At 53.8% G+C, this 26,417-nt stretch overlaps 9 protein-coding genes and 1 non-coding gene across 10 annotated transcripts; 7 read left to right on the forward strand and 3 right to left on the reverse strand.

Annotated features, from left to right (window-relative positions):
* Nucleotides 1–516: 516 nt before the first annotated feature.
* Nucleotides 517–1,008, forward strand: ATEG_00301 (uncharacterized protein; the record flags this gene model as incomplete). Its single annotated transcript, XM_001210387.1, has 2 exons — nucleotides 517–810; nucleotides 976–1,008. The coding sequence occupies 2 exons, from the start codon at nucleotides 517–519 to the stop codon at nucleotides 1,006–1,008; spliced, it is 327 nt and encodes a 108-aa protein (XP_001210387.1).
* A 1,079-nt stretch (nucleotides 1,009–2,087) lies between these two features.
* On the forward strand, nucleotides 2,088–2,894 carry ATEG_00302 (A4/G1 family peptidase; the record flags this gene model as incomplete). Its single annotated transcript, XM_001210388.1, has 1 exon — nucleotides 2,088–2,894. The coding sequence occupies one exon, from the start codon at nucleotides 2,088–2,090 to the stop codon at nucleotides 2,892–2,894; it is 807 nt and encodes a 268-aa protein (XP_001210388.1).
* A 1,281-nt stretch (nucleotides 2,895–4,175) lies between these two features.
* Nucleotides 4,176–5,726, forward strand: ATEG_00303 (uncharacterized protein; the record flags this gene model as incomplete). The annotated part of the gene is made up of 4 exons (XM_001210389.1): nucleotides 4,176–4,779; nucleotides 4,840–5,043; nucleotides 5,098–5,257; nucleotides 5,306–5,726. 4 exons carry the CDS (start codon nucleotides 4,176–4,178, stop codon nucleotides 5,724–5,726), a joined length of 1,389 nt encoding a protein of 462 aa, XP_001210389.1.
* Nucleotides 5,727–6,727: 1,001 nt separating this feature from the next.
* ATEG_00304 (uncharacterized protein) lies at nucleotides 6,728–11,679 on the forward strand (the record flags this gene model as incomplete). Its single annotated transcript, XM_001210390.1, has 9 exons — nucleotides 6,728–8,241; nucleotides 8,293–8,376; nucleotides 8,421–8,480; nucleotides 8,546–8,735; nucleotides 8,783–10,207; nucleotides 10,255–10,667; nucleotides 10,722–11,347; nucleotides 11,394–11,512; nucleotides 11,656–11,679. 9 exons carry the CDS (start codon nucleotides 6,728–6,730, stop codon nucleotides 11,677–11,679), a joined length of 4,455 nt encoding a protein of 1,484 aa, XP_001210390.1.
* Nucleotides 11,680–11,742: 63 nt separating this feature from the next.
* ATEG_10480 lies at nucleotides 11,743–11,813 on the forward strand. Its single transcript has one exon. It is a non-coding gene; the product is annotated as a tRNA-Gly (tRNA).
* Nucleotides 11,814–12,229: 416 nt separating this feature from the next.
* ATEG_00305 (uncharacterized protein) lies at nucleotides 12,230–13,267 on the reverse strand (the record flags this gene model as incomplete). The annotated part of the gene is made up of 3 exons (XM_001210391.1): nucleotides 12,230–12,361; nucleotides 12,424–13,209; nucleotides 13,265–13,267. The coding sequence occupies 3 exons, from the start codon at nucleotides 13,265–13,267 to the stop codon at nucleotides 12,230–12,232; spliced, it is 921 nt and encodes a 306-aa protein (XP_001210391.1).
* A 469-nt stretch (nucleotides 13,268–13,736) lies between these two features.
* Nucleotides 13,737–15,953, reverse strand: ATEG_00306 (putative G-patch domain protein; the record flags this gene model as incomplete). The annotated part of the gene is made up of 2 exons (XM_001210392.1): nucleotides 13,737–15,681; nucleotides 15,748–15,953. The coding sequence occupies 2 exons, from the start codon at nucleotides 15,951–15,953 to the stop codon at nucleotides 13,737–13,739; spliced, it is 2,151 nt and encodes a 716-aa protein (XP_001210392.1).
* Nucleotides 15,954–17,522: 1,569 nt separating this feature from the next.
* On the forward strand, nucleotides 17,523–20,809 carry kin1 (putative serine/threonine protein kinase Kin1; the record flags this gene model as incomplete). Its single annotated transcript, XM_001210393.1, has 3 exons — nucleotides 17,523–18,134; nucleotides 18,199–18,826; nucleotides 18,885–20,809. The coding sequence occupies 3 exons, from the start codon at nucleotides 17,523–17,525 to the stop codon at nucleotides 20,807–20,809; spliced, it is 3,165 nt and encodes a 1,054-aa protein (XP_001210393.1).
* Nucleotides 20,810–21,299: 490 nt separating this feature from the next.
* Nucleotides 21,300–23,413, reverse strand: ATEG_00308 (peroxisomal copper amine oxidase; the record flags this gene model as incomplete). The annotated part of the gene is made up of 2 exons (XM_001210394.1): nucleotides 21,300–23,296; nucleotides 23,344–23,413. 2 exons carry the CDS (start codon nucleotides 23,411–23,413, stop codon nucleotides 21,300–21,302), a joined length of 2,067 nt encoding a protein of 688 aa, XP_001210394.1.
* Nucleotides 23,414–24,949: 1,536 nt separating this feature from the next.
* On the forward strand, nucleotides 24,950–26,417 carry ATEG_00309 (uncharacterized protein; the record flags this gene model as incomplete). The annotated part of the gene is made up of 2 exons (XM_001210395.1): nucleotides 24,950–25,325; nucleotides 25,372–26,417. The coding sequence occupies 2 exons, from the start codon at nucleotides 24,950–24,952 to the stop codon at nucleotides 26,415–26,417; spliced, it is 1,422 nt and encodes a 473-aa protein (XP_001210395.1).

The following is a 26,417-nucleotide window of genomic DNA, read 5'->3' on the forward strand; positions in this document are numbered from 1 at the left end:
AAAGCCAAGGTCTTTAAGAAATCGCCCGGAACAACCGTCTAACACCGTTTATAGAGCATCTTTGGTGCCAATCTTGATGTCCTTGCGGGCAGTCCTGCATGATGATTAATCTTTGTGGTAGCTTGTGTTGATACTATATTCATCACCTTTGCGGTGTGCCTGGAAACCCACTTGTTGCCGAACAAATACGGAGCCTATGCTTGCAGTGGTCTAGGGTAAGTACATTTAGTATGGGTTGGGTTTTCATGCTCGAAAAGAGTCTCGAATCGGACGAATCCAAATACAAAGAGGAATAGTTGTGTTCAGAAGAAGTCGTGAAGTTGGGGATGTGGAGAAAAGTAGGTATCAGTCAAGTACCGGTGTTTCAGAGAGCATGAGCGAGATCACTTAATGTATTATGCATATTTCACCGGTGCCGCTACCGGTATTCATGTAAACCAGAGAATATCCACCGTCGTACGATAAAAGATAGGCGAGATATTATTGATATGACAGCCAAATCCAGTAACTTGCATGATGCCCAGCAAGTCTTCGGACGAATTCGCAAAATCTATACAGCATTTGCAAGGCCCTGGGTCAGTTCCACATGTGGCTGGAAGGCGCCGTCTATGCATCAGCCATCAACAGCTCGAATACAAGCTGGATACTTCCTTCGGCTGTGTGTTTGCAGAGATTATCGGCAACCCCGCCATGCATATGTCGACATCGGATCCTGAACAATATTTAGTTGAACAAAAGGCGGGTGCGTCGGAGATTACCCCTTTGCGTAATGATCCCCGTCGCTCCCACCATAATCCCCCGATAGATATAGTAAGGTAGTATCAACTACTCAAAACCCCCGTTTAGTGAAATAGTGGCAGCCATAAATCCCGATAAGCTCACCAGGGGATCTGCCGGCTTATGGTCGATAAGCGGAAAGGTCCCTAGCCATGCATCTCCCACTAGGAAAGTAGAAAGTAGAAACACTCCCTATAGAACACGAATATAGGACGGGTGAAGTTCTCCTAAGAGACAGCATAAGTACGGGGCTTGATCTCCTCCTAGTGTCACCTGCATATCCTCTGCAGAATAGATGAAGAGTTGATTAAACCAGGTCAGAAGGTTACATTGCTTGCCGTGCTAGTCGAGAAAGAAGCCAATACGCTTCCGAGCACGTTTTAGTTCCTTGATAGAAAACGCCACACTTCTTGTGTCCACCACAATATGCTTGACTAAAGCTTGTCACTAACTTGTTATGTCCGCTTCCCCACCCCTGTACTTCAGCTCTCTTCTAGAGACTTCTCTTTTCAGTGAAGATAAGGAAATGTCTCTCCCGTTCAGAAAGCGGGCAAGGATCATCCGCGTTATCCGCTGTCCTTCTGTGTCCGTGTGTACGGGGTCTTGTCTGTCCAGCAGACATTTCGTATAGCAGATGATTCGAAGTAGCGCTAGGAAACGAATCAATACCCAGTCTATGTAGCCGTATGATCTTCCGGCTATTGTGTATCAGCGGTAGTCGGCGCTCATCTGATATTCCCGGTCACAAAGCAATGTCGTAGACAGTCCTTGTTATCTATCGTCGTATAGGAAGCATGGATACAGGCATACTTAGTACAGGGCTAGGCTCGACGATCTCTGGTCTAGACTGGAGTCGAACAACCCGTGGTCGAAAAGCCGAGGATATGCGATGCTAACTATGGCAGTATGCACAGTATGCAGCGGTTTGCTGCAGCCCTGTGTTCCTGATTGGAAAATATTCTGGAATAACATTTCTCTCATGATATCTATCTTCCTTGGCTGCTAGCTAGTGCCCCTGCTAGTCGGGATAGAGCGGAGGGTAACATCGCTTAGAGACTTCTCCACCAAGTACCGAGCCACGATGGTCTCCCTGACGATGTATGTCTTTGATTGTGCAATCACACCACACGGACGTCCGACGAAGGTTCAGGGGGAGAGGGGAAGATACAGACAGCACGGCTCATTGAGATGTATAAATAGGAGCTAAACAACGACCATCAGGTACGGACTTCAACCTCAAAGGAAACAGTCTGGTTAAACCTATCTGCTCTGCTCCTCCATTGATCATAACACCCTAAGCATCTGCCAAAATGAAGCTCTCTGTTCTTTCTTCCATCCTTCTCGCCGGCACAGCTGTTGCCGCTCCTCTCACAGCCCAACGCCAGGCTCGGAATGCGCGTCGCGTTGCTCGTGCTGCCAACCGCTCCAGCCATCCTCCCTACAAGCCAGACAGCTCTGAGCTCCTGCATCTCTCCAACACCACCCACGTGGAGTACAGCTCCAACTGGGCCGGCGCCGTCCTCATCGGCACCGGCTACACAGCCGTGACGGGAGAGTTCACCGTCCCGACCCCGTCTACCCCCAGTGGCAGCTCGTCTTCGAAAGAGTACTGCGCCTCCGCCTGGGTCGGCATCGACGGCGACACCTGCTCAACCGCCATCCTGCAGACCGGCGTTGACTTCTGCGTGCAGGGGAGCAGCGTCTCCTTCGACGCCTGGTACGAGTGGTACCCGGACTACGCGTACGACTTTAGCGGGATCACCATCAGCGCCGGCGACACGATCCGGGTGACCGTCGACGCTACCAGCAAGACGGCCGGCACTGCCACCGTCGAGAACCTGACGACCGGGAAGACGGTGACGCACACCTTTACCGGCGGCGTCGACGGCAGCCTGTGCGAGTACAACGCCGAATGGATCGTCGAGGACTTTGAGGAGAATGGTAGTCTTGTGCCCTTTGCGGACTTTGGTACCGTGACCTTTAGCAGTGCTGAGGCTACCGATGGGGGCTCGACTGTTGGTCCTTCTGGTGCTACCGTGATCGATATTGAGCAGAGTAATAAGGTTCTGACCTCTGTCTCGGTGGGGTCCAGCTCCGTTACCGTCAAGTACGTGTAAGATAGCCGTGCTTGCTTTTGTGTCAGTGTGTCGTTCAGTTCAGGGTGGAGTCTGAGCGAGACATATGCCTGGAGCGGGTGGATATTGTGGTTCAACTCACGCCGGAGAAGTGAAGAAGGGGGTCCATGTAGATAGTGGTATGCTGATCCTATACAAATCAAGTGGGTGGTCGTTGTTATATGAACACTCTTCGCACTTGTAGCACAGTATCCCTCAGATGAACATATAACAAGGCCAGGGAGACAATCTCTCTGTTCCAGATCTATGTTGAAGAGCACTTGAGGTGGGAAGTCACTGAGCCCTCCATTGTGACCGAGAATAAAAAGAGCTGCAAAATAAAAATAAAGACGGCATCGCCCCGCAGGAGGCTCGACTATTGAGGGATTAGTTTCAGACAGACACCTTGAGGTAGTCCATGGTTACATACACTCCTGACATCCAGATTACTATGAAGTCTCGCATAAGACACATAAAAGTCTGGCGCTCTAACCAACTGAGCTAGCGGGGCTTATTAAGACGGTGCGGGCCGAAATACGTTTTAAGTAAACCAAAATAAATTTCCACATTGAGGGATCGAAACCCGTCGGGTTCATGGTACCTATGATCTGTTCGTGGTATTTGGTCTGTTTGATTTTGTTCTCCATCTATAGATGAAATTTTCTAGTGTGTAAGAGCCATTTGATCTGGCCCAATATCGTCCGACACTGTATACATACATCGGTGCATCTTTGCGGAGCTCTAATCAGACATGTTATATATATCAGCCACTATACCTGATATACCTCCGGTAACAACCCGGGTAATCCTATACTAGGGCTCCTACATCTGGGAACCACAACGCATGTTTCTCTCCTGTGCCCTGAAGACTTTCTCGCACGGAATGGGCCGAATTGATATCTTGGATGAGTCAACGTACAGGCTAAGATAGCTGATCTGGCCCTAGCATCTAGGGTCAATGGGACCATCGGGTCCCTACCGAGCACCTAAATGGGGGCTCCACACGCTCATTGATGTTTTATTCGCCTATAAACACCATTACTAGTTTAGAACGACGCTCTGCTACGGAGTACTCCGTACATTTCGAGTATTCATTAGATATTCCGTGGGCCCATGTCATTCTAGGTCGCTCTCTTTACGTAAGAATAAATTGTTTGATAGAGTATGCCTCGTTATCACGGCTCCAACCAGCCAGGCTCTTCTCGTTCGTCTCGTCCTTTCATATTCTGACTGGCAATTCTTCCTTCTCACTCTCTAAGTTCCAATCTGCACAGTGAAACAGCGATGACTGGCTTCCAAAAAGAAGCTGCTGCGGAGGCAGCAGTGGTCGTCTCGACAGAGCCAGAAGCCGAATACCCCATGGACGAAGGACTTCAAGCATGGCTACAAGTCCTAGGAAGCTGGATTCTCTTTGCAAATACCTGGTTCGTATTGCCCCAGCCCAGGAATTCTTGGTTATTTGAGCGAGCTTCGTTCTTGCATACCTATCACTATACGTCTCTAATGCTTCCAAGGGGCCTCACAAACTCCTTTGGGATATTTGAGACATTCTACGCTGATAGTCTCTTGAAAACCTCAACTCCTTCTGCTATTTCATGGATTGGGTCCATCCAGCTTTTCCTAACCATGCTTGTTGGGGTCTTTGCGGGCTGGTTTTTGGATTCGGGGCACCTGCATCTACTTCTTATCCTGGGGACATTCTTTGAGGTTTTCGGAATGTTCATGACATCTCTTAGTACCACATACTGGCAGGTGCTGTTGGCACAGGGCATCTGCACCGGTCTAGGAAGTGGGCTTCTGGGTCTGACCTCGGTTGCTGTTATACCCCTGTACTTTCGAAAGAAGAGGATGATCGCCACGGGGATTGCGGCTACGGGCAGCAGTCTGGGTGAGTACATTTACGCTGCAGACTTGTGCTTGATGTGGTCAAACTGACATTATATTGCAGCCGGAATTATCTATCCGATCATGCTCCGGCGTCTCTTTGTGCAGATAGGATTCCCATGGGCTGTGCGAGCGCTAACATTCCTTATCTTGGGGTGTCTAATCGTTGCCTGCTTGGTCATGAAGCTTCGTCCACGGTCTTCCAAGGGAACCTCACTAATCGAGCTCAAACATTTCCGCGATTTCCCCTACGTGGTATTCATCGCTGGTCAGTTTGGTAATGAGGTCTCCCCGTGTTATACTAAAGCTCACACATCCTAAGCATTCACCCTGATGATTTCTTCGGTGTACATCCCCTTCTTCTACATCCAGAAATATGCCCTGCAACTGGGCATCGACGAAGACATGGCCTTCTACCTCCTCAGTATGATGAATGCGACGAGTTTAATAGGTCGTATCGGGCCTAATTGGCTCGCAGACCGGTAGCCTGCACCATCCTGTCCTCATGGCCTCGTCCTGACAATGAATAGGTACGGAGGAGTCAATGTCATGGCGCCAGCATGCTTCCTATCGGCGGTTACTCTCTTTCTATGGCGATTCACCCACAGTCTCCCCGGACTTATTGTTATCGTGCTGCTATACGGTCTTATCTCTGGCGGCATGGTTTCGCTTCCACCCGCCACCATCGCCAATCTCACCATTAAACAGAGCGAGCTGGGGGGACGAATGGGTCTGGCCTACACCATCGCTGCATTTGGGGCGTTGGTCGGCAACCCAATAGCCGGTGCGTGTCTCCGACCATCAGGGGCCCCATCGCCATTGGTACAGGATATTCAGTCGGAATTCCAGGGCACATGGATCTTTGCGGGGGCAATCATGCTCTTGGCGACTGCATGTTTGGTTTTGACCCGGTATCTGCAATTTGGCTTCTCCAGGGGAAACAAGATATGAGAGAACCTGATTGGACGGAGTGCCTAGAGATAGTCGGATATCATTTCCTCTTCAGTTCTATGAAGTCGATAGTTTCAGTTACTTGTTGTACTCTTCATCGTCATCAAAGGCAGCATGACTGTATCCTGACGTACTGGCTTCAATGGAATGAAACAAAGAAAGGAAGAAGTCACCCCCAGCTTCGAACCAGCGACGAAGGTCAACCTGTTTCCTAATTAAAAAAAAATAGCTTCTCTTGGTTCCGCGATAAGGGGGTTGGCGACATACCCAGTCCGCCGTAGAGCAGGGCTGCTATAGAATTTATTCGACTGTGGATTCATCTATTACAATACTGTTGGATAGACTATTCCATTTTTATTTACCAGAATATCAGGTCGAATCCATCTCATTCTGCACGTCTCTGGGATGGATTGGAGTAAACATGACATGATGCAGTGTAGATCATATGTATAGTCTAGTAGTGGCCCTAGTGGGTCGTCTGGACCCTTTTGTATGGAGTGCCCGATCCACTCGGATTGCACCACCACAACCGGCCGGATTGCAATGTTTCATTCCCAACTCTCTGCCAAGGGAGTCAGTCCGTCAGTCGATGTGTTCTCATCCCAGTCAGGCGGTAACATTTCGCTCGTTGGGAGACTGTTGTTACACGACCACTGGGGCTATTGGCCGCGATGACATCACCACTGGCCGACTTGACAAATCGCCATCCAAACGCCCTGACGGCGTCCATGGAAACCCCGAAGTTGACTGGATCATCCTCCGAATCTTCTCATCGACTCATCTCCTGTGGAAATTGTTGTCCCGGCCGGTGCGGGGATGGCTACACTTAACAGGGTCACAACGTCACCTTGTAACACCTGAAGCCCTTCCGCCCTGCTTTTAAGCGAACCACCCAATCCTTTTATTATCCACCACCATCCCCGCTTGCCAGCGCATTCTCTGCCTGTCGAGTTGTGTTGGTAAATTCAGAGCGCTCGCGTGGGTTCGGGAAAGAAAGGAACATGGCTCACCCTGAGAGCACCAGCGACTCGAGTCGCTCGAGCTCCCACGAGCCCGATGAGATCGCCCCCATACGGACGTTCTCGCGACGACAATCCAGGGGCGCGCGAGAAGACAGCACGGTCATGGATCACATGCGTCCGGAAGACAGGGAGCAACTCACCCGCATCGCATCCGGCTTCCCCCGTCATCGCCCCGTCGATTCGGGCGCTGCCATTGAACGACGGGATACCCTCGACGAGCTCAACCCGGATGACCCGGTGCTGGACCCGAGCAGTGACAAATTCGATCTGTACAAATGGGCTCGAATGCGAATGAAGTTGATGGATACGGAGGGTCTTCCGCGCCCCGCGTCCGCCGGGGTCGTTTTCCAGAACCTCAATGTCTCCGGATCAGGCTCGGAGCTCCAGTATCAAGATACCGTGGCGTCGACCTTGCTTGCGCCCTTTCGACCGCAGGAGTACCTGAGCTTTGCGAAGCGGTCGCCCGAGAAACATATCCTACGCAATTTTGACGGGCTTCTCCAGAGCGGCGAGCTGCTGATCGTACTGGGTCGGCCTGGTAGCGGGTGTTCGACTTTCCTAAAGACCCTGTGCGGCGAACTGCATGGGTTGAAGCTCCGCAAAAGCTCCGAGATCCAGTACAATGGAATCTCCATGGAGAGAATGCACAAGGAGTTCAAAGGAGAGGTCGTGTATAACCAGGAAGTGGATAAACATTTCCCTCACTTAACTGTTGGGCAAACTCTGGAATTCGCCGCTGCTGCCAGAACTCCAGAGCGACGTCTACATGGAGTCAATCGACAGCAATACGCCAAGCATATCACACAGGTCATAATGGCGGTGTTTGGTCTGTCACATACGTACAACACGAAAGTCGGCGATGATTATGTACGAGGTGTTTCCGGAGGAGAACGAAAGCGAGTTAGCATCGCAGAGATGGCCTTGTCTGGAGCCCCTATCGCGGCATGGGATAACAGCACCCGTGGACTTGACTCCGCCAGTGCCCTGGAATTCGTTAATGCACTGAGACTGTCCGCCAACTTGGCTGGGTCCTGTCATGCGGTGGCCATATACCAAGCATCGCAGGCCATCTACGACGTTTTCGACAAGGCTATTGTTCTCTACGAAGGCAGAGAGATCTACTTTGGACCGTGCGATGAAGCAAGAGACTATTTCATCGACATGGGGTGGGACTGCCCCCCACGCCAAACGACAGGTGATTTTTTGACATCTGTAACCAATCCCCAGGAACGCAAGCCGCGCCAAGGGATGGAGAACAAGGTCCCTAGGACTCCGGATGAATTTGAAAAATATTGGAAGAACAGTCCTCTGTATGCGGAACTCCATAAAGAAATCAAGGAGCATATGGAAGAGTTTCCTCCCGGAGGCGAATCTGAACAGGTCTTTGGCGAAAGAAAACGCCAAAGACAAGCGAAGCACGTTCGTCCCAAGAGTCCTTATGTCATTTCCATCCCAATGCAAGTCAAGCTCTGTACCATACGAGCCTATCAAAGGTATGGTGGCATCCCAGACATCGATATCCGGCTGTTCGCTTACTGCTCTAGGATATGGAATGATAAACCGTCTACTCTGACAACGGTCATTGGACGCATTGCAATGTCTCTGATTATCGGTTCAATCTATTACGGGTAGGGCTCCCTCTCTGGTATGTGAGGTTATGCTAATGTCTTAGGACCCCGAATGCTACGGCAGGATTCCAGAGCAAAGGCGCCGCTCTTTTCTTCGCTGTCTTGTATGTCCAGTTCCTCATGTGAAGTTCTCGCGAGATTATCTGGACGTCTTCTGACGATGGTACAGAATGAATGCTCTTATCAGTATTACTGAAATCAACTCCCTCTACGACCAGCGCCCCATCGTTGAGAAGCAAGCATCGTACGCCTTTGTCCACCCATTCACGGAAGCGTTTGGTGGGATTGTTTCCGATATCCCAGTCAAATTCGTATCTGCTACCGTGTTCAACATCATATTTTACTTTCTGGCCGGCCTGGTAAGTCCACAACTCATCCTCTTGAACGGAACTAAGCGACGATACAGCGATATGAAGCATCTCAGTTCTTCATCTTCTTTCTGTTCACTTTCCTCAGCACATTTGCAATGTCGGGGATTTTTCGAACACTCGCTGCAGCGACCAAGACGCTCGCACAGGCAATGGCTATGGCTGGGGTGATTGTCCTGGCCATCGTCATCTACACTGGCTTCGTCATACCCGTACCTCAGATGTCCGACATCCCGTGGTTCAGCTGGATCCGGTGGATCAACCCTGTGTTCTATACGTTCGAAGCGTTGGTCGCCAACGAATTCCACGGACGGCGTTTCACGTGCTCGCAGTTCGTTCCCGCCTATCCTCAACTCAGCGGCGATTCTTTCATCTGTAACGTGCGCGGTGCTGTTGCAGGAGAAAGAACGGTGTCTGGGGATGCTTTCATTGAATCCCAGTACAGATACACCTACGCACACGAATGGAGGAATCTCGGTATCTTGATAGGGTTCTATATCTTTTTTACTGTGGTTTATCTCCTTGCCACCGAGCTTAACTCTGCCACTTCGTCAAAGGCGGAATTCTTAGTATTCCGACGTGGTCATGTGCCAGCCTACATGCGCGATGCAAATAAACGCGGAAAAGAAAGCGTTGCGACAGACAATCCTCAGCACCAGGCCGAGACGGAGAAGGACGCATCTGCAATTCCTAAGCAACATGCCATCTTCACCTGGCGTGATGTGTGCTATGATATTCCAGTCAAAGGAGGCCAACGACGTCTGCTGGATCACGTTTCTGGCTGGGTCAAGCCCGGCACTCTTACAGCCCTGATGGGTGTTTCTGGAGCGGGCAAGACCACCCTCCTTGATGTCCTCGCGAAGCGTGTCTCTATAGGTGTTGTCACTGGGGATATGCTGGTGGACGGCAAAGGGCTGGATAATAGTTTCCAGCGGAAGACTGGATATGTGCAGCAGCAAGACCTCCATCTCGCGACAACGACCGTTCGAGAGGCGCTTCGTTTCAGTGCCCTCCTCCGTCAGCCGATATCGGTCTCCAAAAAGGAGAAATACAAATATGTTGAAGAGGTCATCGCGATGCTCGGGATGGAGGACTTCGCGGGGGCCATTGTCGGAACGCCGGGTGAAGGGCTGAACGTTGAACAGAGAAAGCTCTTGACGATCGGAGTGGAGCTTGCTGCTAAGCCGGCCCTGTTGATCTTCCTCGACGAACCGACCAGTGGGCTGGATTCGCAGAGCTCGTGGTCGATTATTGCTTTCTTGCGGAAGCTGGCCGACCATGGTCAGGCAGTTCTATCCACGATCCATCAGCCGAGCGCGCTGCTCTTCCAGCAATTCGACCGCCTCCTTTTCTTAGCAAAGGGAGGGAAGACTGTGTATTTTGGAGAGATTGGAGACCAGTCTCGTACCATGCTGGACTATTTCGAAGCAAATGGCGCCCGGACTTGTGGTGCGTCCGAGAATGTGAGTCTCTCTGCCCTAGTCAATCCACAACCAACTAACATGCAAAGCCCGCCGAGTACATGCTAGAGATCATTGGCGCCGGTGCGTCGGGCAAAGCGTCCAAGGACTGGGCTGCCGTCTGGAACGAAAGCCAGGAGGCCAAAGACATCCAGAAGGAAATCGATCGAATCCATCAAGAACGGGCTTCGGCTTCTGATGAGCACGGCGACGATAGTCCAGGCTCCGAATACGGAGAATACGCCATGCCTTTTCCGAACCAGCTGTGGCATGTGACGCACCGGGTGTTCCAGCAGTACTGGCGTGAACCAGCCTACGTATGGGCGAAGTTGCTCCTCGCCACGCTATCGTCTCTGTTCATCGGCTTTACATTCTTCAAACCCAACAGCAATTTGCAGGGCTTCCAGGATGTCCTGTTCAGTGCATTCATGCTGACCTCTATCTTCTCGACCCTGGTGCAACAGTAAGCAACCCCGTTTCCCTGTTTTCCCCAGTCATTAGGGTCTAACAGCACCAGGATCATGCCCAAGTTCGTCGTCCAACGCTCCCTGTACGAAGTCCGGGAAAGACCATCCAAAGCCTACTCATGGGCTGCATTCCTCATCGCCAACGTCGCCGTCGAAATCCCCTACCAGATCCTCGCCGGCGTCATTGCTTGGGCATGCTACTACTTCCCGATCTACGGCGCGTCGCAGGCTTCACACCGACAGGGCCTGATGCTACTATTCGTCGTGCAGTTCTACATGTTCACCTCGACCTTTGCCGGGTTGATCATCTCCGCCTTGCCAGACGCCGAGACAGGCGGTACGATCGCCACGCTGCTGTTCATCATGGCCCTCACCTTCAACGGCGTGATGCAGCCGCCCAACGCGCTGCCCGGATTCTGGATCTTCATGTACCGCGTGTCTCCGCTGACGTATCTGATTGCCGGTCTGACGGCTACCGGCCTGCACGGCCGTCCCATTGAGTGCTCCAGCGAGGAACTGAGCGTCTTCAATCCGCCCGCCGGCATGACCTGCGGGCAGTACCTGGCCTCGTATCTGCAGGCTGCGCCGGGCACGCTGTACAATCAGGACGCAACGCAGGGCTGCGAGTACTGCCAGCTGCGCAATGCGGACCAGTACCTTGCCAGTAGCAACATCTGTAAGTGCCGTCGTTTGTCGTTGAGAAAGAGTGCTAACTGGTGTAGTCTATGGTGAGCGGTGGCGGAACTATGGCCTCGGCTGGGCCTACATCGGGTTCAATATCATGGGCACCGTGGCGTTGTACTACATGTTCCGGGTGAAACACTACAACCCGACCTCGCTGGTGAGAGGAGTGGTGAAGAGTGTCAAGTTTGTCTGTCGGGTGTTCAAGCGGCGGTCTGGGGAGACGCCCAAGGGGCGGGAGGCAGAGAATGGACGGTTGGTGTAGTCTTCATTAATTAGAGTAGATTATCAACCGAAGCATAGATGGTGAAGCATATTGATGTCTGATAAATCAATAGTGGGAAAGAAATCTCATCCAGCGAATCAGATCTCATCTGGTCGGCTTGGCAAGCATCATTGGTCTAGTGGTAGAATTCATCGTTGCCATCGATGAGGCCCGTGTTCGATTCACGGATGATGCATTCTTTTTTCTTTTTGGTGGCAGACTTAAAAAGTATGAGCTTCTGCGGGTGGGTCAGACGGATTCTGCGAGTTGTGAAGGGGCTTGAGCTGCTCCAAGGGAGATGAGTTAGACCTGTTTTGTTAATCCCTATACGGTTCAGATTAACTCGGGCTACGGTAGTCAGCAAGACGCATCATATAGATATGCTATCGTGAAAATGGTTATTATGAAACGCTGAGTATTATCGGAAAGACACAGAAAGACAGATAATGCATGACTCGTACGCATGGACAAATGGGTATTATGCTGGAAACATGCAACGCCTTGGTCATTAGTTTTAACGGATGTCAATATCGATGTCGATGTCGACCGGTCATCGGGCGTATCGTAGCTTCAGGCTCATAGATTCGTAGACTCGTAGATTCGGCATGCCAGTCATAGCGGATTCCGGGCGACGACCAGCGCATTTACCACATGGCCGGACTTCCATCCCTGGTCGACGAGGGACGCATGTTCGCGGAGCATCTTGCCCAGGTACACGATGCGGACGCGCTGGGTGCGCGGGATCTGCCGTAGCCACATTAGCCATGTCCCCGCAAACAATAGAGCGTAAAATAGGATGCACGCACCCCGGCATCTTGCTGGATTTTGCGCGCAATGAACCCCACACTGTGCGACGTCTTCACGGCGACGACGACATCCGGCCCGCCACGATCACTCAGGCGCGCCCGGACCCGGATCACGTCGCGCTCACTAGCCTTCCCCTTCTCATCGCGGCGCCGCTCGACCTCCTCCTCCTCCTCCGCGATCAGCTCATCGCCCGATGCCTCGTCCAGCGACATCTTATCGTCGTCAGTGTCGAACTCATCCGCCAGCTCTGCGGCCAGCATGTTCTCCGGGTCGCTGACGATGCACTGCGGCAGACGGTACAGCACGCCGTGCTGGTCGTAGGCGCCCTGGCAGAAGTCGCCCGTGGGCACGGTGATGCCGGCGGCGTCGACGATGCCCTGCGCAGTGTCGAGGTCGCCAGCCTGCATGAGCGCGAGGGCCGTCGCCAGCGCGGCCCAGATCTCCGGCCGCCCCGTCACGCGGGTCTCGAAGAACTCGCGGCGCTCGTGGTCCAGCTGTGCGCGCGTCCAGAGCCGCCGCTTGCTGTACCACACGTGCGGGCGGATCGGCGCGTTGAACGGCTCGCCCAGTGGGAAGTCGTCTGGTGCGGTGCGCACGACGACCCGTGCGGTGGCGGACGGTCCGCTGCGTGCGGGGTGGTAGAGTGTTGTTGTCCTCGGGGTGGTTGTCGTCGTGGTGTTGGAGATGGCGGCGCTGCGCGGTGCGGTCGCTGCTGCGGGCTCCTCTGGGGCTACTACTCGGTCGGTGTGGGTGTCACGCGACACAGATATGGAAAAGCAACAGCCCTGTGCCGCGGGTGTCAATGAGGGTGGTTGTTCGGGGGATCGGCTGGGGACTTACCATCTTGGAGATTGACGGATCAACTCCATCAGCCGGGGTGTCGATAGAGGAATGTAGTAGGACGGAGTAGAGGAGTACGAAGAGAATGAGAAGATGCGAGATGGGCTGGGTTAGAAGTAGTGGCGAGATGACATGACGTCGAGTTGAGGTGGAGAGAAGGTGAGCTGATCCGATACGAGTAAAGAGGGGGAACGTCAAGTACTTAAGTCCGTCCCTTAGTATACTACTGTAGGTAACTAACTCACTCGCCTCAACAAGGGGCAGATGCAAGGACAAGCAGAGCAGGAAGTCGTCGTCAACGCCAACTTTAATAAATGATAAACTATACATCCACCGCCTCGATCGTGTAACTGCATATGTATAGTACTATGTACGTCTGTTGGGGTCAAAATGACCAGTCTACTATACGTCCCGCTGGTGGCATCCAGCCGGTACTGACTGAATTTGTATGCTGACTTGTATAGAATTCTTATTATTCCTCCTCGTCATCGCTCCCAAATATCGCCTTAAACACCGCCTCTCCAGGACGCTCAGCCTCCAGGGCTTCGTTGCGCTCGGGTTCCACCACGATAGGCTTTGCCTTCTCCTGCACCCCCGACGATCCTGCATCAGCACCGCCCGTTGCCCCAATATTCAGCATGAGCTGGTTCATCACATCGCGGGACACTAATTCCTTTGGTCCCGTATCGCTCTGGTACCCGGCTGACTGGAAACGATCTCCGGGTGTACCCTCCGCACGCTCTCGTGGTTCGCCCGGGTCGACCTGCACATGGCTGGGCGGTTTCACGTTGAACCGCTTGCACAGAAGACGGGTTGGATAGAACGTATGGTGGCTCCGCGTCATGGGCCCAAACATACCGATCTTTGCGGCCTCTTCTGCAGGATCGGCCGGTTTCTGGGCCGGCTTGCTCAATAACGAACTGGGTGAAGTCGCTGATTCAGACTCATCCGAAGACCCCTTCGGTCCAGACGACGCCGATGTAAACCGGGAAGCCATTAGACCTGACATCGGCTTGAACACTTCTGCCGCCCGAGCGAACTCATTAAGCTCCGCAATCCATTCGTCCGTAGTCGAGCCGGGGACCCGCTCCGGGAGGCTCTCTCGCAGTCCAGCCCGGACTTCCAGAAACGTTCGATAGCGTGTGCGCTTGTCGGGATCCTCCGAATAGGGCATCCACCCGCTGGCCGCTCGGGTCAACGCCTGCACCGCTACCTGTTTATCCAGTTTAGGCACGAGATCCCACAGATCCCGCCGTTTCTGAGCGTCGGAAGCCTCGTAGCCCTTGGGGGCCTTTTCTCCTCGTGCTGGTGGGAGATCCGTCCTCCCAGTAAGCTTCACAATCCTTTCGCGGGCCTCGGGAGTCATCCAATCGAATATCGATTGGCCCGGCAGCTGCGCTTCTCCCAGAAGCGCGGCTCTCGACGAGGGGTCCAGGGATGAGGCTTTGGCTGCCTCTTTCGTGGAGACATAAGTCGATTCATCCCTGTCGTGGGATGGTCTTTTTCTGGATTTCCAGTCCTTGGGGATCTCTGGCGGCGCATATTTCTTCTCTTGAGACGAAATCGCAAGGCCAGAGATTCCGTCGGCAAGAAGAAATCCATCCAGCGGCAATCGGCCATCATGACACTTTCGAAAACCAGCGCCTTTCGCCGCGATTGCTTTCTTCGATATAAAGACGGGCTTACTGTTGAGAAGAGGATTGGACGAGGTGATGGCGGGTTTGCCGTCTTCGGACTTGGCCCTCTTTTTCTTCTTCTTGTCGCCTCCGATCACACGGTTGTACGATATCTGCGGGCCCAGCGAGTACGGGTCTTCATCGTCTGATCCGGTATCGTTCAAGACGCCGACTCCGAATGCACCGCGACGGGGTTCTTTCGTTCTCGGGGGTTTCGGCTTCTCGGGGACTCTTAGCCGGCGACCAAAGAAAGGGTCCGCGTCGTCATCGGATTCCTGATCATCCGGTTTATGCGCGTCCAAGCGAGATTCCCCTTCGAAACCGAGGCCTTTATGGTCTGTCTTGTGTATGAAGGCTACCATTGGCGGGTTCTCCGGCGCAAAGAGATACGTCTTGTCGGCATCGGACGCATCCCCATAGGCCCTGCGCCGGACCTTGGGCCCGATGCCTTGACCCTCCTTCCAGCCCATCTTCTTGAGCAACTTGACGCCCATCGTTTCGCCTCCCATTTGGAAGACATCCATCAAACCGCCGCGGCGCGCGGGGTCCGTCCCAGTTGAACCAAACCCGGAGAAGTCCTCGGCGGTCTGCAGGTTCCGGGCCTCTTCGGCCTCGCGGATATCCTCTTCGTCCATAAAATCCTCGGGACGCTGCTGGGGGGCGGCCTTGGCGCGGTTCTGGCGCGAGGACACAAAGGTCGCCGGGGTCCATCCTTCTTTCGAGCCGACGGTGTTGAAGTACCTGGAGACGCGGGGCGCGGATTGTTTAGCGGTGCTGTCCAAGGCTATGCGCGGATCGTGAGCTCACCCGGCACTGAAACCACCGGTGAAGGCGCCATGCAGGCGTTTCCTTCCCCGGTCGTCGGTCACTTCCTGTTTCCAGATCGGGGTGTAGGAGCCATCGTCGCGGACGCTGGCGTCGAGGGGAGGTAGCGGGGTGCCGTAGAAGGCGAAGGGGGACTGGTGGGCTTGGAGGTCGGCCTCAAAAGCAGCGCGAGAGCGCTTACTGGTCATTTTCGTCGATAGGTATACGACGGGCGGAGGATTAGATGTTCATTATTCCCTATCTGTTGGCGCGATGACGTACGGTCAGTTGGGCTGCAGGGTAGTCTAGAGAAGGCACTAGGGTCCTTACCGACGGATTCGAATAATTGATTCAGACTTGTTAGAGCATGGTAGTAGGGTCTGAGATCAGCGGGGATTGCACTGGTTTGTTCAGTTGTGTAAACGGCAAGGGATGGAGAGTTGGAGAAGAAGAGAGAAGAGGTGATTTATCGCCATGTGATGGTCCAACACCCCATCCACATGTGGCTGGTGTGGTTGTGGCGGTGCATCCATTTGCTAGGAAGGTGACAAAAGGGAAGTAGTACGGTAGTACCTAGGTAGAATAATCAGAGGGAAACAATAACTCCTCATTATTATTATTATTTGCATTTAGATGCTTGGATTTCACGTAGCTGGTGATGCTAGTTGTTGGTATCTCGGATATATATTCCTTACTCAACCTTGTCCTTCGTATTCCCCAGATTCCTCACTTCCAGGAAAACAAATCAATGGAATTTATCTATCTCTTACGAAAAAAGAGAAGAAACAAAAAGAAAAACAAACAGAGACAAAACAGATCTTATTGATCACAAATGGTCGAGGGAGGATGTCTAAGATCTATGGCGACCCCTTGTGGCATGCGAGTTCGCCGTGTTCTAGATGGGTCCAACATTATTGTACTCGATCCCGATGGAATGGAAGATTCACTGTGGAATTTGAGGGAGGCTGATGCTTCGTACTCCGTACACAGGATACAGAACACCAGTGGCTTTCTACTTTCTGTAGATCGTTCTGACGAGTCAATATCCCCATCGTGATCTAGCCTCGCTCCAGCACGAGCACCCCACCAGTTGCTAGTGAGGAAATCTCGTGCAGGATACGAGTGATAGTCGAGGGATTTAACAAGACTGTGTATCCCTGACCCTGACGATGGTCACACGAGATCAGTCTATTTCTTTTTTTCGATCTTTTCTTTTTTTTATTGTGTCTTTTGTGTGTTTTCTTTTTGTGAAGTGATGAGAAACTGCCGATTAACTAGCTGTTTAGTAGTAGAACACTGTGTAGTAGGACTCCACCAATGATGCGGGCATCCGCGGTCTATCCCGAACTAATCTGGATGCGGTTGAAGTTGCTCTCCTTCCTGTTTTCCCCTTTCATCACTCTCTCATCCACACACTCCCTCTTACTTACTCTTCCCTCTTCTCTTCTCCCTCCCCTCTCTCTTTCATTCTCTTCCCTTCACTTCTCCCATCCACCCCTCCATCCATTTCTCCTCGTTACATGGGGGCTCCGCCTCCCTCCATCTGCTGGCTGTGAGCGGTCGGTCGTCAGCAACGCCAACCCAACGTCTCCCCCAAACTCCCCCGCCCGCTCCCCCGATCGGCCCTTTCAACCTTACACGACCTGATCCCATCCCAACCCCCGTCGTCGGCCTCCTATCCTCTTTCTTCCTTCCTTCGTCCCCCGTGCTCACTCGCATCCGCTGAACTCATTTCCCTGGGTTATCCCTGACCCAGTCCATCCCCTCCCCCTATCGTAATGTCCACCACGGCGTCATCCGCGTCGCCATCGGTCGTCCGCAGCCACTCGACCTCGTCCCGACCTGCATCCTCTCGCCCTGTTTCATCCGACCTGCCTCACCGAACTCGAAGTGTTGCCGTCAGACCCTCAACCGCCTCCCAGCCTTCGCCGCAACGCCAGTCCCAGTCGCACCAGCATTACCATTCCAAGTCTCAGGCCTATGACCGTCGTCCCCCCTCAAACCACGCTGTTTTCGATCACATAGCTCGTCGGGACGGTGCCCAACCAGCCCCCGCGCGTCGGAGTAGCTCCAGGGAGCGGTCGCAGGAGCGACCGCCCACCACCCACCGCTCCGACTCATCCGCCGCCAAACATCAGAGGAACCTGTCGGCTCAGGGTCATCAGCGAGACAGCATCGACATGGCGACGGCAGGTCCCGTCGTGGCAGAGGGTGCCGCTGCGGTCACGCAACCACCCTCCGCGTCGCGACTCCACCCTGCTGCTGCAATGCCATCGAAGCGTCGCACGACCATTACCACCCCGTCCGGCCAGTGGGCATTGGGGAAAACTCTAGGTGCAGGGAGCATGGGTAAGGTGAAGGTGGGCAAGAATATCGAGACCGGAGAACAGGTAGCCCCTCCTTGGATCCCATTTCATGTCAACCAAACCAGGATGATAATGCTGACGCGACTAGGTGGCCGTGAAAATTGTCCCTCGGCAGTCGACCGAGGAACACCGCAGCTCCCGCGATGCCGAGAGAGCTGATCGGTCAAAGGAGATTCGGACCGCTCGGGAAGCCGCTATTGTCAGCCTCGTCAACCACCCTTATATCTGTGGGATGCGCGATGTCGTCCGGACCAACTACCACTGGTATATGCTGTTCGAGCTCGTCAACGGGGGTCAGATGCTGGACTACATCATCTCCCACGGCAAGCTGAAGGAGAAGCAGGCGCGAAAGTTCGCGCGTCAAATTGCCAGTGCGTTGGATTATTGCCATCGCAATAGCATCGTGCATCGTGATCTGAAGATTGAAAACATTCTGATCAGCAAGACTGGTGACATCAAAATCATCGATTTCGGTCTGAGCAACCTGTTCTCTCCCCGGAGCCTCCTCAAAACCTTCTGCGGCAGTCTGTATTTCGCGGCCCCCGAATTACTGCAGGCGAGGCAGTATACTGGCCCAGAGGTGGATGTATGGAGCTTCGGGATTGTTCTTTACGTCCTGGTCTGTGGAAAGGTCCCGTTCGATGATCAGAGCATGCCGAAACTCCATGCCAAGATCAAGCAGGGCGCCTTCGAATTTCCTCAGGGACTGACCGCAGGTATGTATTCAGTCCTAGCGCCTTTGCGTCAGACCAGACACTAACCAAACTTCTGAAGAATGCCGCAGCATTATTTCCCGGATGCTGGTTACGGATCCTAAGCAGCGTGCGAGTCTGGCAGAAATCATGAACCACCCCTGGATGAACAAAGGCTTCAATGGTCCCCCGGATAGCTATCTACCCCACCGTGAGCCGTTGCAGCTCCCACTCGATCCCGATGTGATTGAAAAGATGACCGGTTTCGACTTTGGGCCGCCGGACTATATCACGGCTCAGCTCACCAAAATCATAGAATCCGAGGATTATCAACATGCTGTGCGAAACAGCGTTCGTGATCAACCCCTGCCGAGTCATGGCGAAAAGAAGCGGGGCATGTTTGACTTCTACAAGCGCCGAAACTCCGTCAGCCGCGATACACTCTCGGTCCCGTCCGCAGAGGCGGTACAGCTGGGACATGATCCACTCAATGCCTACAGTCCCCTCCTGTCCATCTATTATCTCGTCAAAGAGAAGCTTGAGAGAGAAAGAGCCGAGACTAACCCAGGGGCCCTCGGCGTTCCTCAGTCCGCAGGCGATGCCATGCTACAGATGCCGGACCTGCCTGCGCCGGAAGCGGCACACACCAATCAGTACCAGGTCCCTGGCGAGAAAGACACCTCAAGACGGTCTCGTCCTCGCGCTAGGACCCATGGAGATGATGATCTTGCAGATGGGGTCAAGCATCTCAACCTCGTTCCCGGACAGGCTTCTCCAGTCCCTCCCATGTCACAACCCGAGACTCCCATGAAAAAGGAAAGTGCTGCGGCAGGTCTTTTGAGAAGATTCAGCACCCGACGAACAAAGGAGCGCAGCCGCGATCCCGAGCGTGGAAGGATTGGAAGCCCGCAGACGCCCCAATTGAACGTTCAACCGCCTGCCGATTCGGCCTCTCCGCTCTCCAGAGGGTTCAGCATGAGACGGGCACGGCGCGCCGAACCATCATCCACGATCCCTTCGGCGGGTAGTCAGCCACAACACCAAGATCTTCTCAAAGCACCTGGATCAGAGCCGGGCTCTCGGTCCAACAAGTTCTTGGAGAGATCCGCTAGCGTGAACTCGGCTGACTACCGGGCCCGACGAGCTGCGCGTCGCAACGAAGCCGAGGGAACCGCCCCGCCTCAGACGAGTGGTTCGGATTATTCGGGCAAGGATCAGACCCCCGCGAAGGACCCGAAAGCCCACGCCCGCACCCATGCCACGCGGACGATGTCTCTGGGCCACGCGCGGCGTGAGAGCATCCAGGCCCGACGCGCTCGCCGGGACGCCGCTAGAGAGGCCAATGTCCCGGAGGAGACTGATGCAGACATCTCCGGCGCTGGCACGGCACTTGAGAGCGCCAACGAGGGCGAAGATTTGTCGAAGCCGGTATACCTGAAGGGCCTGTTCAGTGTTTCCACTACTAGCAGCAAGCCCCTTCCTGTCATCCGAGCGGATATCATCCGCGTCTTGAAACAGCTTTCCGTCGAGTTTGTTGAGATCAAGGGTGGATTCAGCTGCCGGCATGCCCCCAGTATTGAGCTCGACAAGGTGGTGGACGTGGGCCCTCCGAGCCCTGAACGACAAGGACATGTGTCTAACCACCGTCGGCGGATCAGCTTCGGAGGACTGCTGAGCCACGATGACAGCAAAGAAGAATCCCGCGGCACCCCCAAGTCTCAACGTCGCACTCGTGGCCCGCCGGATCGCAGCTTTGTCAGTAATTCGGACGGCTCTGACGAGTTTATTGCGTCTCCTGATCCCAATGCCGGGGGAGAACGGGTTATGGGCGAGACTACCACCCGTGTGCAGAGCGACACGGGCGAGAACCTTGTTCTTCGATTCGAGATCCTCATTGTGAAGGTGCCACTGTTCTCGCTCCACGGAATTCAATTTAAGAAAGTGGCTGGAGGCATGTGGCAATACCGCGAGATGGCGAAGAAGATTTTGGACGCCTTAAGACTATGATTTGCATCAGACTTACACTAATCGCATGAGATGTTCGCACAGCGTCATCTGTATCACGAAGCATTCGCACGAGCAGAGAGTTTTATTCTCTACCTTTCCTGTGTTTTTTCCTATGACGTGGTTTATCCTGCCCTTGTTTGAAGATAATGTCGGTTTCGGTATACACATCCCGAGCTGGCTCCGCAGGTTTCTTGCCGTTGATTATGGTGTATATTAGAACCGAACGGGCAGTATCATGGGATTCTAGTTTCTGTCATGATGGGAGTATGGTGCTGGGCTGTATATCTCGAGGGTAATAGCACCTGTTAGTCATTGGATTGTGCAGTTGTAGGTGTCCGAAGCAGTTCTATTTCGGCCAGAAGCAGATCGAGGTACACCTGTAGGTCTTTTGGATCATCTATGCCTGTTGGTACTGTACTTGCATACCAACGCTGTGAAGGGTCGGTCTCCTTGGGGAGTCAGATCTTCGACTAATCTACCAACCTAAGCTTTACAGGCTCAGTCCCGAAAGACTAGACACAGCGTTCAAACAAACGTTCTCATGCGTTTTGGTTGCTTTGTTGGTGCCGGTTGTCTCCAAGGCTTCTCTATGACATACGCCGGGTCGTGAGACACCAGATGGCGGCACCCATAGGGCCGGGTTCTGTTGGAAAAAGTTCGACGCGCGCAAGGTCACGCCGACGGTTTCCGCTGGCATGATGGGGAAATCTTCCGTGCGCGGGACATGGGTCACTCCAAACTGGATATAGCACACGATATCGGCGTCCTCGATGCATCCATCCCGCGCGGCCCAGTCGAGGATATCCGTGTTGTCGGGATGATCCACATCCCCGGATCTCTGGCACACATACTGACCCGCAGGAAAGATCTGGCGCTCCTGGTAAGGCACGACCCAGAGCGAATGGCGGGCAAACGCCGCCCGCTTGGCCAACCTGCCCCCCGGCCGCGCACGCAGCGGCGGACAGTCGTTGTTGATGATCTTGTATGCGACGGGCTTCTTCGACCGCGGGTTGATCCGGTTGGGATTGATGATGTCCCAGGTGCGGCCGGTCTCGTGGCAGTAGTCGCTGGCGCCTGTGCGGGCCGTGCAAAGGGCGGTCTTCTGCGTGTAGAACGCGCTGTCGGACGAGGCATCCTCGGCGAGGACGTGGTCGTTCTGCACGACGGTGTTGCGGTCCCCGTCGATGGCCGGGTCGACCCGGAGTGAGAACAGGTGCTGGTGGTTGGGCGCGTCGACGCCCCTCGCTACTTCGTTCCGGGACGCGGCCAAGTCTAGCGGGTGCAGGCTGGACGTACTCGGGATGCCGGTGAGCCTCACCTCGCAGCGGTAGGTGCCGTCCAAGGTGAAAGAGTGGTAGAAGGCGTATTCGTAGTTGGCGGCGGTGATGATCTGCGAGATGATGAGTTTGCGGTCGCGGGCGGAGACGACGGTGCCGTCGCGGTCGTCGGTGTGTTTGTAGAGCAGCCCGTTGTCTTCCTCATGGATGCAGACGGCGTTCTTGATCACGTACGGCGTGCCGTCCGAGGCCGACAGCATGGCGTCCAGGTACTGGATGGCCCCGTTGCAGTCGCAGCCGAGACGGAGGGAATTCGTCGACACGCCGGTGCCGTACTCGCCGACATCGAACGCATGCCGATGCGCATACGGGACCACCATCTCTGCGATGCTGATGCGGTTGAAGAGCATGCGCTCGCGGCGCTCGCCCGTGCCGAGGTCCTCCTCCACGCGAACATCGGAGAGCACGATGCCCTCGCGGTAGTTGAAGCCGACGTGCAGTCTGAGCGCGGCCCAGTGCAGCTCGTGGCCGTGCATGTGGAACGACACGCCGCACGGCTGCGTGGTGAGGATGGGCCGCAGCCTGTCCCAGCGATAGTGCTCCCGCAGGAACTGCGGGTGGTAGTTGTGGCTGGCGGTAGGGAGCGGCGTACGCTGCCCATGCACCCGGCGCACATTCACCGCGACGACCTCCTTCCGCTCCCTGTCGACCAGCATGGTGAAGTCCAGCGGGTGCGCGTACTGGTTGTCCAGCGCGGACGCGCGGTAGTACGGGATCGCCTGGAGGAGGCGTCGCTTGGTGCCCCAGTGCTCGTCGTACCCGATGGACCAGGCGTCAAAGTATACTTTGGACATGTCGGTGATGCCGAGTTCGCGACATGCTTCCGCGACGCGGGGGTCTCGTCGGGCAGCGTCCTCGGCGTGGGCTTCCTCGTCCGGTGTCTGGAGCACGATCACGTCGCGGACGGTTTTGCATGTTTCGACTTTTCTCTGGGTCAGGTTGGTCACTACCTCGCGGACCTCGTTGGTCTTGTGTATGATGATGGCAAAGGAGCGTCGGTCAGGATGGATGAGTGTGCCGGTGCGGAAGGCGGCGTACTCGCTTCTCGAGGGCTCGTGGAGCGTAATGCAATTGAATTTGAGACGGCCTGAAGCAAGGTGTTCCCGCATGAGAGACGCAGAGAGTATGATCTCGTCCGCAGACAGAGGGTCTGCTGCGTTAGTTTGACAGGCAGTCGCATGCAGGGATTGATCTTACCGAGTGGATGAGGGCGACATATGCGATTCTTCGAGTCGCATCCTGCGGATGCACAGTTGATGGAGACCATTCTGTGTTTATGATACAGGTGTTCTTCTCTGGAGATTTCTACGACGGAGTACATCGGATTTATATGCCATCTGACGGGCTGTAGAGAAACATGTCACTGCTGTCCAGACCTTGGAATCCACGCAGGCTGTGCTGAATGCGAGCCACCATATTGGGTCGTCGAGAACCAGGTTTTCAGCAAGGGACAGCTGTGGCCACTGATGTCAATTGACCCGTTGTGCCGGCATTGTACAACTCACCAGATCTTGGCCTATACAGGTCAAGTCGTAATGACATAGAAGAGTCAATAGATCCTAAAGTCCTATTGCTTCGATTATGGTCCCTCGATGTCGAAGGGCAGTTCCTCTTACAGCCCCTTACAGTCCCTCATGTATCAAAAAGGATTGGGACTGAGGAGCCAGTACTTGTGCCTCTCGACAATTGCGTGTTAACTTGGACATAGCATGTTAACTCTATCAGACCCAGCGTCCCATGGCAATGGGGTTTGAACAAGCTGAACCAAGGACGAGGGAAGTGTGGAGGAGCAAATACCTTGTACTCAAGACTAACACTGAGTGGTAGCTAGTTCAGCGGATTGGAATTCCACTTCCGTCAGCGATGAGTATCGTGGAGATCCTTCTCGGTCCCCTGCATAGATGTGCGCTGCGAACGACTGGATTCTTTATGCGAGAATGGCAAGATATGGCTTCATCTGCCAAGTTAATGATATCGTGTAGCCGTGTCATATCACCTAGAGCCCTGGCACCACTGGGTCAAAGGTCAGATCCGTTTAGACTGTTGAGCCGGTAAATAGGAGCCCTAGTTCCGCTGTTTGTATATGAAGAGGATACCATTTACGATATACAGTTAGACCGAGAAAGACAAGAGACATTCTCTGGGCAAACCTTCAACAGGCGGATGAAGTTGATAAGGTTCCATGCTAGCATCATCATCTCGCTACCCGGACTACATTTCCAAGGCGTGCATCGATAGACTCTTGTTGCGTTTCCACCGCCTTTACACTTGACTGGATCTTTTCTATGTGTCTTCTGGTGGACAGATGCATGCTCCCAATTAGAGGCATAGCCCTAGGCTCGAAGCTCTGAAGTCCAAGATGACAAATCATACTTGTTGAAAACGTCGGCTAGTAATGCTGAAAGGGCTAGATACTGTATGCTTCTACTTGTTATCTTGATCTCTTACCCTAACCAACCACTAAGGGTTGTGGAGCAATGTCAGGTTAAGCGTCGGGCGTTGTATAATACCCCACAGGAACTTCCTCATCCAGTTTAACTGATCAGCCGTAAGCACTAACAACACTAACAAAGGGCAACAAACAAGTCATGATTCCCCGCCAGCCTTGTGAGCAGGCCGAGTTCCGAGATGTACTCCGTACAGGGTAAAAGGATACTCCAGCTGTCGACGGAACTACTCGGTATCTTGATAGGCCGATGTCCATCATGCTGGAGTCAGTGGGATAAAGAAAGTCCGATCAGTACAGTCTACGGCGGGGCATACCATACTTATAATCTCATACTCTGACACATCACACAACATCATGGTTGGGGAGAAACCCGGGACTTTACAACTCTCCGAAGCCACCCCGTTGCTGCACACGGCGGCGCGTATCGTGTCTGCGCAGGAATGTCTGCAACATCAGCATCTCCTCCGATGTTTCGTGAACTTGAAGCAGACCGTATCAAGAAAAGAGGGTCTATTTAGGTCCGAACATGTCCACGACATCAATACGGAACCAGACCAGAGGACTCGACAAACAATCGTGGAGGAACGCCGATGGTCAATCTATGTCTCCCGGGCTATCCATCGATTCTCCGTATGGTGGACTTGCCTACGAATCCTGCGCACACCGGGTTTTCTATCAGGCCAGGATACCGAAAAACCATACTGGACGACGGATCGGATGCCTCCACTAGGTAAGTATCAGGCAGCTCGACACCGGGAGAGGCTGACTTGCGGCAGATATTTTGATGGTCCTCCATGCATTGACCTTACATAGCAAAGCGTTCGGCGAGGATTGTCTTCGGCACCATAAGATGGCCCTCTGGATGGAAGGCTTCCCCCTCCAGCTCGTCTCACAGTGTATCGATCGGGAGAGCTTCACGTATACATGTTCCGAATCCGCCAAGGTGCACTTCGAGGAGACGAACAAGCTAGCATGGGACAACCTTGCCGACCCTGACGACGTTGCAATCGAGTGTTTCCGATGTCGACAACTAACTCGGGTGCCGTGGACGACGCGGCGCCAAAAAGGCCTCGCAGATGATAAGTTTAACCAGCAATGCCAATTCTGCAAGTTTATTCTACGAAGAGACGGCCTCTTGGTCCAGAAGCTCCGGCGCGATGTGCACTTGCTCCTGGAGGAAGATACTCCATTGCCGGGGACGTGTCGGTTTGTTGGCGATGACGGAACTGTTGCTCCCAACAATGCAGCAAATGAGCTCCTGAAACAGTCTTTGGGGATGTTGCTGCTGGAGGAGACGCGCCCGAGCAATCTGTTCCCCGACATGGCTGAGATAGTTGAAGCTAGCAGAGAGGCAGTTGGGGAACAGTCTCTGCCCATGCTTCATGATGTCTTTGAACACTACCAATACACGGCCAATTCCTCATGTGATTTGCATGCCGCTGTGATGAGAGTGACACGGGTGGCGTCCGCGGTGCAGAACGTGGATTGGTCCGAGGACGATCTATACGGACCACTGCTCGGGACCCGGTACGTTCGCTTCCTGCGAGAGCAAAGCAAGGGATTCAGGGATCCTGCTGTCGACAGTAGGAACGGTGGTATAGTCGCCCTTGTGTTGGTCTGGAGCACGCATCAGCTGGGGACCCGTTCTTATTGTGCATTTTCCCGACGTGCAAGCAATGGCATGCTGGTGGATTGGGAGCCAGCTCATGACTCGGCGGCATGCGATCTCTGTCATACGTTACACCCTCCTTCATTCGCCCGTCGGTTTATCCGGGGCCTCATGTCCGTGTCCGTCTGGAAGGATTTTCTATCTTCTTATTAG

This window comes from Aspergillus terreus, genomic scaffold, assembly GCF_000149615.1.
Source record: "Aspergillus terreus NIH2624 scaffold_1 genomic scaffold, whole genome shotgun sequence".
In the NCBI taxonomy this organism is placed as follows: Eukaryota; Fungi; Ascomycota; class Eurotiomycetes; order Eurotiales; family Aspergillaceae; genus Aspergillus; species Aspergillus terreus.